This window comes from Castor canadensis, chromosome 6, assembly GCF_047511655.1.
Source record: "Castor canadensis chromosome 6, mCasCan1.hap1v2, whole genome shotgun sequence".
NCBI classification, from domain to species: domain Eukaryota; kingdom Metazoa; phylum Chordata; class Mammalia; order Rodentia; family Castoridae; genus Castor; species Castor canadensis.
The window spans coordinates 2390768-2405014 of NC_133391.1; the positions used below are offsets into that span (position 1 = coordinate 2390768).

Genomic DNA, 14247 nt, shown 5'->3' on the forward strand with positions numbered 1-14247 from the left:
TAGGCAAGGCTGCTGGTTAGCCAGAACGGGGCCCGCAGGTGCCCCAAGGACCCGCTTCCCCAGCAGGACTAGCCATACCCTGGTTGCAATAAAAAGATGTCAGCATGGCTCTTCCCAGTTACTTCACGCGGGAGCCAGTGACCCCACACCTTCAATTAGAGCCCTGGCACAGCAGGTGCACAGCTGAGAGGTGCACGCTGGTGTCTTGTCTCTGGTGACATCTCCAGGCATCACCTCCCCCTTCTGCCTTCCAACCGTCCTTTCTCTGAAGAGCAACAGGGAAACCATGGCCCCTCCAGCCCCCTTCCCAGCAATTCCTTCCTTCTGTTCCCTCAGGTCCATGGGGAACAGTGGCAGGCCGGGGACTGCCCAGTACTCCTGGCTCTCTCTCCCCTGTCGCCTCTGGGTCACAGCATGCACTGCTCCATTCTGAGCACTATGTGAGGTGCGCTGACCCCCAGAGAGGCCATAGGTGTCAAGCTCTGAGCCAAGGTGCACAGCCACAGGAGGTGCAGCCCAGCCCAGGGGCACCTCCCTGCCTCCCTGTCCTGCCATTGTGGGTAGCGAGTGGGAGATCCACCATCGGCCCCCAGGGGCAGGTCATGTGGCCTGGAGCAGGTTATTCCACAGGCCTGGCCCAGCCTGGCCTGGCCTGGCTTGGCTTGGCGACTCCTCTTTTGGCCTCTCTGGTCTCCCGGTGGCAAGACTGTAATGTGAGGTGTAGGCGGGTCTCACACCCAGCTCTGCTCCACCGTCCCCCTTAGCAGGAGGGCTCCGGCCCTTTCTCACCCCGCCTCCCTGGAGGCCTGTGGAGGGGTGGGGACCAGCCCTGCCCCTGGACCAAGGCTCCCCTGTTGTGGCATCCACAGCCCTGTGGCCCCACACAAGCAGGACCACGGCTGCAAATGCCTGGCCAGGGGCCAGCGACCCTCCTGCAGATCCATCCAGTCAGCCTGCCTGTCCTGCTAGTTTGAATCAAGAAGAAAGACTGAGAACAAACTGTGTCCGGTTACTTCCGTTCTCCATGCGGCTGGCATGGCGCTGGGCCAGATAACTTTACGTGATGAAGGCTAGGACGCCTTTAGTGTCCCTCTTGCATTCCTCCTGGAGTGTCCTACCGGTTTCTGCCCACCCTGGCTCACTACTTACCTCCCTTCCGTGGTAAGAACGTTCCACACAAATCTGATCAAAGGGAATCAGGCTCTGTTAACAGACGTCTGTATTTTTAATTGGTAGAGCCCGGAGCTGTGGGACATCTGAGCTTCACGGAGATTCTAGACACATCTCTGAAGATCAGCTGGCAGGAGCCCCTGGAGAAAAACGGTGTCATTACAGGTATGTGCCCCTACCTCTGAGAGAAAAGGACAAGTGTGCCCTGTCACTTTGAACAAATTATTGGAGTGGATCTGACCTGGGCCCAGCGCTCCTGGGAGCAACTGAGGGTCCTCCTGGCCGTGTGGCAGCCACAGCCCCGAGGACAGGGTCACTTCCTGTGGGTGTTGAGACTGAACTCCTCACGCTAGCTCAGGCACCCAAGTGTCCTTGGGTGTCACCTCAGCAGGGTCACTGCTCCCAGGAGATCACTGCAGAGTCCCGGGCAGCAAAACTGGTGCCTGCCCACCATGACTCATGGGTGACATTCTGTGATCTGCTGTGTCCACCAGAGCCCTCCTGCAGCAGGAGTTCAGAGCCCACGCATGGGGTCTTGGTTGGAGCTCACGCCACCTCAAACCCTTTTACTTTTTATTTCATTTACTTATTTAACGATGAGTTGAAGACAAGGTCTTGCTATGTCACCCAGCCTGGCCTTGAACTCCCAATCGTCCTGCCTCAGCCTCCTGAGTGCTGGGATTATAGGCGTGCACCACCACACTTGGCTTACACCCTAACTTTTAAAGTCAACCACCCATGGGGCTCTGCCTACGAGAAGCTCCTACTTTGAAATGTCCACTTGGAACAGTGTCCTCCCTCCTGGTCTAGGAACAGTCCCTACCGAACTGGACGTGAAACCTCAGACCACCCAACACCCTGGTCTTCTCAGTGTGGCCTCCATGCGCTGACCTGTAAACAAGGAGGACCCCCAGCACCCCCAAGTGTGGCCAGAGAGGGACAGGGTGGGAAACAGGGTCGTTACTTTATGCCACACAGAAGATGGAGATGCAAAGCAGAACAGAGTGGGGTGGGTACAAACCATCGCAGGACGCCGTGGGAAAGGACAGTCTTTCCAGCTCAGACCCTCGGGGACCAATCCCAGGATCTGAATTAAAGCCACATGTGCCCTTGACAGGCCGGCAACTCCCATGTGCCCACTGGGCTTTCCAAGTTACCTGCGCTCTAGAAACCTGGCCTGGGTGCCTGGGTAGACAGAGGGCGTCTGTCTGGGGTCACGGTCACAGGCACCGGGCCTCGCCCCCCAAGCACCATGCTGCCTCGCTCTCGCTTTAAAGCTCACTGTTTTGCCAATACTTACAATTTATGCTCGTCCGTTCCCGCCAGCTAATGGGGCGTAATGAACTCACTGTCTCAGTTCACTGAAACGAACACCTGTACTTACAAGCAGCCGACTATGGTTTATTGTGGCCTTGGCTTTCAGCGCTCCGGCTGCTCTGAGTCGGGTTCTGTGGACCATGCTGCTGTCACCGGCCAGCCGTGGAGGTCTGGTGGCCCACTCCGCACTTCCTCTCTGGGGGCCACTTTTATCCCCACACACGTGTGGCCTATGTGTCTGTCCACTCTTGTCCCCACCTTGAAGTGCACTTGTGTTCCCAGAAGCTGTGGCGGATGCCGACAGCTCTGTGTGTACAGGGAAAGGCCTCAGAGTGAGACTGGATGGCAGTGTCACTAGGAATATCACCCAGTCACCTACCTCCCTGTGGCACCTGCCCTCGGTGCTGTACCCCTTACTCTGGATGCCGTACCTGACAGTGGCACCCCCAAACAGACATGGCCACATGTGCCAGCAGCCCCAGAAAGGCCTACTTGGAGCAGAAGGTGTTTTACAGAACACAGCTAAAGAAAAGCTGTGATGGCCAGCACACCTGCCTCTGGGTCCCCATGCTGCTGGTGGCCGTCACCCTGTGGAAGACGTTCCTCACATGCATAGCTGCTGTTACAGGCGGCTATTGACTTGACCCTCGCTGGGCACCGTGTGTTTTATGATCCGGGAGCCCTGTGGGAGGCCAGGCCCATGATGGGTGCCCGCCCTGCCCCCGTTTTAATTTGGGGCTGGAGTGAGAGGGGAGCTCGCCCGCCCGCTCACAGCCTGGAGTAAATTGCCCATCCTGCTCCACTGTAAATTTCAGCGTCTCCCATTCCCCCCTGTAAACTCTGATTTATGAGGGCCAGGATGCAGAGAGACAGCCTGGGATTGGACGCCCCCTGCTCCCTTGCACAATTTACTTCAGATCAACAGAAAATTATTCCTGAGGCTCCCGTGCTCGTTAGTCTCAGTTAGGTGGCCGTTCAGAGCAGGTAGGACGCCGAGAGCTGGAGGTACCCAGGCTGCTGGCTCCAGGCACCCTCTCCTCCCTCCTGTCCCCTCCTCTCCTCTCCTCTCCTCTCCTGTCCTCTCCACTGGAACCAGTGAAACCATTGCTGACCACAGCTGCCAGAGTCCACACGCGTGCAGAAGCAGGGCGCCCTCGCCCACCCCGTGCCCGCCACTGTGCCCATCTGCACCTTTATCGGAGCCCCCAGGACAGCGCTTGCTCTGCCAGTGTCGTCCCTGGGCCTCCGGAGCAGAGCAGTCTCTTTAGTTGTCCTCGGTTTGGGTTTGTATTTGTAACAATCCGAGCACACTGCATCATCCGTCAGAGCCTGAGAAGTTCCCGCCATGCTGCACTTACCAAAGCCGCCAAAATTGCTGTGTTTCAGCTACAGGTTGACATGACAGACGAGACGCCATGTTTAGTGAATTTTGAGAAAAAGCAGCTCTTAAACCAATACAGTTCCCTAGCAGACAAGGCGACAGCCTCACCACAGAAGCTTCCTCTTCCCATGCGTTCAGAGCAGGCCCAGGATGCCACATTGGCTGGAGAGTCACAGGCCTAGCCCACCCGGTCAGGGGTGTCTGTGGTGTTCGCCCAAATACACAGCAAAGGTGGCAAAGGACGCAGGACCTGGGAGCGCTGAGAAGGCGCGAGGCCCAGGCCCGGGAGCAGGCCGGGGGTTTCTAGCAAATTCCTGAAGCTCCCTGTACCATGTCCCAAGGTCCAAGTTCTAATGGGTAGACCGAGTGAACTAGTCCGCACAAAGGGCTTAGAACGCTCTCAGGTGCATCCCGAACACTCTCCAGTGTTTGATGCTGTGAGTTTCATTGCCCTGAAGGTTTTTGTTTTAATTGTACCATTTTCCCCCCAAATTTCAAATTTAGCCAGGAGGAAAGAGCTGGTGAGGAGCCCCTGATCTTAGCGCTGGTTCTCGGAGGATGAGCGGGGCGGGTGGAGGAGGCGGGAAGAAGGAGGGGAGGCCGAGGCCGCGCATTGTGTGGGAACAGCACACAAAGGGAGGAGGTGGTGGCCAGGGGCAGCTTTGGATGGGGGTCACCTGGGCCTGCACCGTTGGGGGGGAAACACAGATCAGGAACCTAGAAGCATCCGTGAGTCCACATGGGGGAAGGAGGTGACCACGGGGCTGGGCAAAGACCCTCGCACAGCGACATCGCCTCTGCCATGCGGCAGTGCCCCACAGTCCCTGCGTCCAGGGAGCGTTCTGACTTTCATGTTTTGTCATGATATTGAAGTTCTGAGACTGTCGCCTCGATTCCAGCTCATCTCGAGGCAGATTAACTTCATTACTTTCGCCAGATGCGACAGAAGCTGAGATGGGCCCTGGTGTGCAGAACCCCAAGTTTATTGACTGAAAAGAGGGGTGAACCAGTGTTCTCAGCAGTTCTCCTCCTGTGGACCCCAGAGCTCCTTCCATCACCGCCTCCCTCTTTAAAAGACACCGAATTCTTCGCTAATCGCATAAAATCCCTCCGCGGGGTTAATTCAGACACGCGTTGAGTCTTCCTTTCTTTAAGCTCCAAGTCACAACGGAGTCTGAGGTTGAATAAATTGTGGTCACAAATTCCCGCCGGACTGAACTGAGAACTGGGGGGCGGGAGGAGGGGGGATTAAATTTTGCTAGAGAACAGGATATCCCAAAAGTGCAGAGGCAGAGCTAGAAGCAGAACCCATGCACTCAGGTGAAAGGAACTTTTCCAGACTTGCAGGAAGAGCGCCCTGTCAATCATTCCCACAAAGGAAAACCTGATTCTACTTTTAGTGCCAACAAATTAGTTGCAACCCGAGAGCAAGGCCCTGATTCAGAGCGGCAGATCAGGAAAATAGCATCCTATAAAAATGGGGATGCTGGTAGAAGGTACCCTCATTTGACAGAACAGAGCTGTCAGTCACATTCATCCCTCATTAGCCCGTGCGCCAGCCATGCCCTGTCCTCCCTGTGGGGGAAAGACAGGCCACCGTGGTACAAGAAGGGCACAGCTGAGGTTCCTGTGTCTTCCTTCTGCAGGGCATGTCCAGCAGAGTGGTCCGCCCCGCTGTCCCAAACCTGCCACCATCATGGTGGCATGGTGCCCAGCCTGGTGGAGGGCCTGACTCAGTTCTCATTTGTCCTTCCAGGCTATCAGATTTCCTGGGAGGTGTACGGAAAGAATGGCTCTCGCCTCACACACACCCTCAACAGCACGACCCACGAGTACAAGATCAAGGGACTGTTGTCCCTCACCACCTACACCATCGACGTGGCTGCCGTGACGGCCGCAGGGGTGGGCCTGGCGACAACGTCCACCATCTCTTCCGGGGTACCCCCAGGTCAGTAAGAACAGAGAGCTATTCTACAGGGAAAGCTGGAAGCCCCCTACTTACTCAGCCTGGCCTCCAGAGTCCAAGGTCCCCATCCTCCGAGCTCACAAAGGCAAATGGGAAAAACTCACCCTGAAATTCAGGCTACCATCGAGCATCAGCCACTGAGCGGCTCAGCAAATGGAGGGTTGTAAGGTGGAGGAGGAGGAGGAGGAAGGACCTCGCCGTCAGGGTGGGCACAGCTTGCACCTGCCATTCTGTCCTTTGGGAACTGGGCCGGGTTCCTAAATTCCCAACGTGCTCCTCTCCACTTAGGACAATTGCCCTCGGCTCTTGCTTTCCAGTGTTAAGGCTGGGGCAAACCCAGGGTGAACTCTCACACCTGTGACCGTGACAGAGTACAGCGGGACTGTCAGTCTGATGCTATACTTAAAGCTGTAGCCCCCTGCCATTGAAACGACATTGGTTTGCCTTATTTGAGTCTCTGGAAAAGCGATGGGGTCTGAAAGAGAACCCCCACTTCCGGTTCAGTTCCCCCAGCCCGGTCACCTTCTTGATGGAGTGGCACCATGATCTGAAGAGCACACAAAACAAACACGACCTGAGCAGTGTTTGAAGCCCAGGTGTTCATGGTCCCTATCTGTCCTCATGGTGGCCCCAGGAATGGGACAATCAACAGTCCATGTTTGGTGTGAGCAGGTGGCTCTGCTGGGCACGGTGACCTCTGTGGTACTTGCTGGACACAGTGCTCCTTTGAACCTGGGTCACCTCCCCGCCAGCAGGAGGAGCCCTGAACAAGCCTTTCCGTCCACCCATAGACCATTGTCCTCCCAAGGCAGTGACCCTATGGTGCTGTGCACACCTGAGTCACAGGGTGTCATACAACACAGCCAGCCCCACCCTGAGCATGTTTGCCCAGGAGAAAGTTCTAAGGGCACCATCACTGCTGCCTGGGGAGAACAACCTGGAGAACCCTCGAGCTACGGCAAGCAGCACGGCTGTACGTCTCTGTCTTACAGAAAGGCTCCCTTTTTCTTCATTTACTTTACACAATAGCCAGTTCTCGTAACACACACTTAAAGTATGTAAACCCGCCTCCCAAAGCACGCATTTGAAATGCCATTAGTACTTTCAGAACAGCAGCTGTGGTGATAGCATACTGTTCAATATTTTTAAAATGACTGCGTGAAGCCAGGTGTGGTGGTTCATGCCTGTAATCCCAGCCCTCTGGAGGCCGGGGCAGGAAGATGGTAGGTTTCAAGGCCAGCTTGCACTACATCACGAGTTTGGGGTGAGCCTGGGCTACATAAGGAGACCCTGGCTCAAACAAACAAACAAACAGCTGTGTACACCAGAGGTGAGCCCTGGAGTGCACCTGGTGTGAGTTACCAGGGTGTCCTGGGGTGGCCTGGACACTGTCCATCCCAGGCAGGAAAACGGGCTCACCGACCAGCCAGCATTTCTGGTCCTTGCTGTATGGGACAAGCCACGATGGCTGGTGTGCAGGAAGGCAGGGTTCACATTTGTGGCTCAGATCACGCCCCCGTCACCAGGTCCCTTCCAGGGCTGCTCTGTTTGTGGTGCTGAGGTTTTACGTCCATCGGAGACTGAAGAACGCTCAGGAATCCAGAGAGCCGCCGAGCAGAAAGTCGAGTCACTTGTCCTTTGGTTTAGACGCGTTCTGTCCGGACTCATTAAACCAGGCACAAGAGGGCCTTGAGGGCCTAGGACCCGGCCTGGGCCAGTGCCGAGCTGATGACAGAGTGGTTTCCTCGTCCCTCAAGGGCCAGTCCAGCAATGCCCGTTAGGAAGCCACACACAGCGGGGTGCGGGCCAGCTGTCCCTCCTCGTTCCCAGTGTTTGTTTCACAATGACCGCAATACAGCACACCCATGTGAACACACTTGTCACACGTCTGCTGGGACAGGCTCTCGAGGGAGCGGTGGCCGTAGATGGCGGCCTCTGTCTATGAGGTAAGGTGGCCGTAGAAAACCACAGACAATGGGACCCGTCCATCTGATTTTGTTGCCAGAGCAACAGAAAACATGCAGCGTGGCAAGAGTTCTGCCCTGTCACCTGCGTTCAGTTGTCATGGAAACCAGACCCGACAAGCCTAAGGCTCAAGACCTGGACACTGGCAGTGTCAGGCTGTTTTGAAGCAGTCCCCGGCCTTGTGCCGCTCCGGCCCCTTCCCTCGCTGCCTTCAGGACATCGTGGGAAAGAGAAACAGCTGTGCACGCTCCTTCCTGGCATGGAGTGTGGAGGAGGGAGGCGGTTTCACATTCATACGTCCGTTCTGCATCCAGCAAGTGTCTATTAATTACCTACCACACACAAAGATGAAAAAGAGGTGTCCTCCTGCACTTCAGATGGCCTGCAGCCTAGAGGTGATCCTATTAAGGTAAAAAAAACACACAATTTAAGCCAGGTTCAGTGGCTCCCACCTGTAATCCCAGCTATTCTGGAGGTGGAAATAGGGCAGGCTTACAGTTTGAGGCCAGCCTGGGCAAAAGTCAGGGGGACCCCATCTTAACCAACAAGCCAGCAGTGGTGGTACACCCCTGGCGTCCCAGCTACACAGGGGCGAGGGGCTGTAGTTAGGAGGGTCACTGTCTGGGGCTGGCCCCTGGGCCAAAAGCCTGGGACCCTATCTGAAAAATAACTAAAAAACCAAAAAAGGGCTGGGGGCGTGGCTCAAAAGGTACAGCACCAGCCTAACAGGCACAAGACCCTGAGTTCAAACTCCAGTACCACCAAAAACAGAACCAAAAAACCCACGCTGTGATGCTATCCCAGGGAAACCGAGCTGCGTCTCGCTCTTGTGTTTTGTTTTTTCGTTGAGAGTCCCTCTGAAGCGGTGGTTTCCTTGCCGACAAGTCCTAGGTGGTGACAGGATTTGCCTCTCTTACCTTCCTCTCTCCTCCTCCTCCAGACCTGCCCGGGGCCCCATCCAACCTGGTCATTTCCAACATCAGCCCCCGCTCGGCCACGCTGCAGTTCAGACCCGGCTACGACGGAAAGACAGCCATCTCCAGGTGGATCGTGGAGGGGCAGGTACAGGTCCCATAACGCCGGGGGATCGGCGGGGGGTGGGAGGGGACCTGCCACCCTGCTGTGACTCCTCAACGGCCAGCAGGACTCGGGGTGGCTGGGGAGGAGGAGAAATAGAGACAGGACACTGGGGACATGGGGGACAAGGACAGGCATCGGACCTGTTAGGTGAGGGAGAAATGAGAACCGGGATAAAACCCAAGCCGTGGTCCACAATTTACCAGCACAGTTGAAAGACTTTGTAAAAATTCTCGTCACCATGTGTCACCAAATACACCAGTGGATCCTTTGCTCGGTGCAGTTTCTGTCGCGCTGGTCCAGCAGTATTTCTAGAGCGAGTTCTAGCTGCAGGCGCCGTTCTAGGAGCTGGAGGTAAGAAAAACCTGACAGCTTCTCCTGGGAAGGAGAGAAGTTCTCCCCCATCCCTGTCCCCGTCCTCGGGAGGAAAGTCCTCCCTCCTCCGCTCAGGATGAACTCTCAGGTTGTGTGGGGGACACAGGAGGCCGGGAGGCGACACAGAGCTGTAGGACATGAGTGAGAGGAGACAGCGGGGGCCGATGGCACAGGATCCCAGAGTGGACAACAGAAAAGACCCTGGACTGACGCCAAGGGCCAGAGCAAGCATGGAGGGCCTGGGCCTGAGGCAGAATGAAGCTCAGGATCCCAGGGGGCCTGGGACAGGGCTGGATCTGCAGGCACAAATGAGTCCCACATGTGACACCAGCTCCGTGTCCCGATAAGGGCAGGGGACAAAGATAAAAAACCAAATCGTGAGCTGCAGTGAACTCTGAGCGCAGTTACCGCGTGTGGTAAAACCTGGTGGCTCTCGAGCCTGCACTTGTCCTGGATTATAGGACAGCTCACTTCTGGAAATTGCTCGTAAATTCGGGCAGGAATCCCACACACCTGTTGACAGGTTTCACGGAGCAAACACTCCTGGGAATCCACGTAGGGTCCTCAGAGCAGGAGCCATCCGGACGGGACTGATCCACGGAGCGAGAAAGTCACGAGTGACGCTGCGTCTCCATCTGATCAAGACAACAAGGCCCAAAGTGACGGAAGGCAACGCGGAGCTCTAGGGGCATCGCGGTGCCTCACCAAACCAATTCTAGCATCAGAAAGTCATCAGCAGAGCAGCTGGGTGGGCCACGGGGCCGGCGGCGGCCTGTGCTGGCCGAGGGCCTGGCGGTCGCAGCGAGCTCAGGCGCGCAGAGGAGGCTGGGGACCTCAGCTTTAGGCCCTGGCGTGAGGCCCGAGCAGACCACACGTCGTTTCACCACACACACCCCGTAAAACCCATGCACAGTCATCGGGAGGATTGTATACAGCAGGAGTCCACTAAGGGCAGGTTCTGAAACAGGGCAGGGTGAGCCTTGGTGTTAATGCTGCTTGCCCGGGGGCCGGTGGGGGCACAGTGACAGGAGAGGTGCTGCGGCCTTCACGATGCCAGGGTGCTCGGATGTGGGAGGATGTGTGGCCTTGCTCTGTGCACACCTGCGGTCTGTGCACTTTCCCGAATGTCTGTGTCACGTCAGTGAGAACTTTGCCTTAAAATAAGGACATACTCTGTCACAATTGTCATGCCACAATTAATAGGAATTCCTTAATAATATCTTGGTTTGGTCCACATGAAAATGTCCCCAACTTTACCCAAACCGTTTTTTTACTAAGGTTTTCGTGATCAGAATCCACATAAAGGGAGGTTCGTGTTTTGCTTTGTGTTGTTATTTCTCTTAAGTCTTTCAAAATACGTTTAGCTGGGCGTGGTGGCTCTAGCCTGTAATCCCAGTTATTTGGGAGGCAGAGATCGGAAGGATGGGAGTTCAAAAAAAGCAGAAAGTTAGTGAGACCTCATCTCAATAAAAAAAAAAAACCGCTGGGTGTGGTGACACACACCTGCCATCCCAGCCACACAGGGGAGAGGCTCAACACGGACTCCGTCTCAAAAACAACCAGAGCAAAGAGGGCTGAGGGAGTGGCCCAGGTGGTAGAGCACCTGCTTAGCAAGCACTGGGTCCTGAGTTCAAATCCCAGTCCCACCTCTCCCCAGTTTTTGAAGTGTCTGTGTTGAGGTACAAATGACATGTGAGGACCTACCTGTGTTCATAGTCAGATCACTGATGACAACCAGCAGAGACACCCCTAAGAACAAACCCACCTGTCACCCCCAAAGCACCGCACCCCTTGCTTCCCTCCCTCCCTACCCTCCCCGCTCCAGGCAGTCACTGGTCTGTCCCCTGTCACTGCAGATGGCACCTCTTTTTGTCCAGAGGCCTCCCCCACCCGCCCTGTTCTCCTCATGTCATTACCTGGTGACAGAAATGCTCAGTCCCTCGTCCCTGGAGTGTCCAGGCTCGGGGTGGGGGGTGACCTGCCCCCCTCCTGGTTGTGCCACCTTAGCCACTGTTCTGTCCCTGTGTCCTGGACACAATTCTGAGCTGGAAGTTCGTTGAAATGCGTCCCCACTTTCCTGGTCTGTCCCTGTCCCTCCATTCTTCCTTCCTTCCCTCTGTCCTACCACGTCCTGGGTGCATGCTTGGGGCACACAGCCAGTGAGGACCCCAGAGGCCTCCTGCCCCAGTCTCGGGGATTCTAAATGACAGTCTGGTCCCCGCACTGTCAGTTTCCCCATAGGGGTTTCATTCACTGGTGTCACCCCTGTGATCTTACCTGAGTCAGTTATTCTCTCAGTCCTCCCTCACTGAGTGGCTGGAACTCTGAAAAGAAACACTTCCCTCAAACTATTTAGATACTCCAGAATCCAGAAAAGAAGAAAAAATACTTAATTCTTCAATTACCAGTTATCAGAGTAAGGAAAGGTCCCCTAGTTACTTCTAGCGCTAAACAGAGCTTGCTTTCCTTCTTTTTCATCCTGACTTCTCTTTCCCTGAGTGTTATTAAGAAATTAGCCGGGCACAGTGGCTCACGCCTGTAATCCCAGCTACTCAGGAGGCAGAGATCAGAGGATCGAGGTTCAAAGCCAGTCTGGGCAAATAGTTCATGAGACCCTATCTGGAAAAAAAAAAAACAACACAAAAAAGGGCTGGTGGAGTGGCTCAAGGTGAAGGCCCTGTGTTCAAACCCCAGAACTGCAAAAACAGGTTTTATGTATCCAACAGTCATCCCTGTCCCAAATTCACCCACGTTTAACCTGGGAAGCCCCCTCACATCCTGTGAGGCACCGAGCCCAGCACATCCTGGGCCCCTTGCCATGAGGATACTTGTGTTTGTTGATGTCTTTGCTTTTTCATACGGCAGGATGCCCTAGGATCCTCGAGCTTCCTGCTCCGAGCTCGCGTGGAGCTGTTCCTCCGTGGGGCTCGTTTTTATTCCGTGTCTATGGTATTTAAAGACTGCAACTCGGGTGCTGGCAGGAGTGCGGGCTGCCCCCCCATCGCTCCCTTTAGCCCTTCCCAGTGGACAGAGCAAAATGCATATTTCCTTAATCTCTTGAGTTCACACTGTTATTTCTAGTTCAAATTTAAGATTGTCAGCCTTGAATTTATTTTGTAAACATCTTCTCTCTTACCCTAAAGAAGTCTGTTTTGGAAGCCTTAGCGTGATTGTTTTCTTTCTCTTCCCACTATGAGTTTCACGTGCAGTTTCAGGACCTCTGACTAACAACAGAACTCGTGAGGTGCAATTCCCGTGTGTCCTTGGACCACAGCAGTCCACGCACATTCAGTCGCAGTTCCTGTGCTTTCCTTCCGTGGCTACGTCACCAACGTAACACGGAGTCAAGTGTGTTCGCTTCAGTACTTTGTTCTGTTGCTTCAATGATCAGTGTTTGCTTTCTTTCAAAATCAATCGACTTTAAGGCCAGGTGCAGTGGCTCAGGCCTGTAATCCCAGCTGCTCGGAGGACAGAAGTCAGGAGAATCACAGCTCCAGGCCAACCTGGGCCAAAAGGTTCCCAAGACCCCACGTCAGCAGAAAAAGCTGGGTGTGGCGGTCCACTCCTGTTATCCCAGCTGCTGCGGGCAGTGTAGCTAGGAAGGTCCCCAAAAGCAAGACCCTATCTGAAAAACAGCCAGAGCACCAGAGGGCTGGAGTTGTAGCTCTGGCCATAGAGCGCCTGCCTGGCAAGCGTGAGCCCTGAGTTCAAGCCCCAGTGCCGCCAAAAAAGAAAAGAAAACTGTCTGGATATTTTTTGCCATGCAGGAGGAGAATGGAGTCTAATTACAAACCTTTCTCTCTAACTCTTCGGAGGTTTGAGTCAACACAGGACGGATTCCCCCCACTTTCAGGCTACAAAGGGGTTCACCCAATCTTTTCCCAAAGTTCCTGTTACTTCATTTTGCACACAGAACTCTGGCCGCTGGCTCCTGCACTTAGAAACGGAGGGAGGTGCGGGTCAATTTTTACCATCTTGCAAATACCCTGCAATCACATTTTTAAAAAGCCCATTTCCCCCTCCTCACTTGGAACAGCAACTCCCCCAGGGACTGGGGCTGTCTCTGAAGTCTTGAGTCCCTTCTGTTAGTCCAGTTACTCGGGCGCAAGCTTACGCTGTTTCATGACAGGTGTTAAAACACGTTTTACTACTTGGGAAATCCCCAGCCCCTGCCCAGTGCACACCTTGCCTGAGGTCTTTGCCAGGTGGCATCGGCACGCTCGAGTCCCTGTGGCAGAGCGCTGGGGTCCCCACCTTCCCCAGCTCAGGAGAGGGAAGGAAGATGGGGGGCCATCAGGGTGCCTCAAGCTGTCACGCAGAAAGACAAAGGCCGTTTCCCGGCTCTGGGAGCCCGGGCGTTTCCCTGGACTTCCCATCTGCAGGAGAGGCCGGGGCTCTCCCCGTGGGGCCATGCTGGGTGCAGTGTGCACTTTTCAGTATGTCGTCTGTGATGAAGTCCCCTATGTGTCCCCTCCCTTACGGGGCGACTCTGGCCGCCAGCATTCCATTTTACACATTGATGGGACGTGAAGTTTCTTGTCCCTATCACAGCCGGGCATCCTGCTGCTCAGATGGTCATGGGGCTACAGCCAGAAACTTCGGGATTTTCTTGTTAGTGCCACCATGTGTCTGTTTAGAAAGCCGACAGCAGCTGGCGACAGTGCAGCTTCGTTTCTTCCTTAGAAATCTTTATATTCGAGCTCTCTCTCTCTCTCTCTCTCCCTCTTTCTCTCAAATTTGAACTCAGGGCCCTAGACTTGCTAGGCAGGCACTCTGTCATTTGAGCCATGCCCTCCGCCCTTTCTGCTGTCGTTATTTTTAGGTAGGGCCTTGTGTTATTCCAGGCTGGCCTTGAAGATCCTCTTACCTACGCCTCCTGTGTAGCTGGGATCACAGGTGTCCACCTCCACATCTGGCTTATTGGTTAAGATGGGGGTCTCACTAACTTTTTGCCCAAGTTGGGTTCAAACCATGATTCATCTGATCTTTGCCTTCC

General features: G+C 54.9%; 1 protein-coding gene across 2 annotated transcripts in view; it reads left to right on the forward strand.

Moving 5' to 3' along the window:
* Sdk1 (sidekick cell adhesion molecule 1) overlaps nucleotides 1-14247 on the forward strand; it is a 744195-nt gene that overhangs the window by 604216 nt on the left and 125732 nt on the right. For both annotated transcript variants that reach the window (XM_074075462.1, XM_074075461.1), the window contains 3 exons: nucleotides 1237-1335; nucleotides 5625-5816; nucleotides 8740-8861. In XM_074075462.1, coding sequence (XP_073931563.1) covers nucleotides 1237-1335; nucleotides 5625-5816; nucleotides 8740-8861 — 413 coding nt within the window. The remainder of the gene's footprint in view (nucleotides 1-1236; nucleotides 1336-5624; nucleotides 5817-8739; nucleotides 8862-14247) is intronic.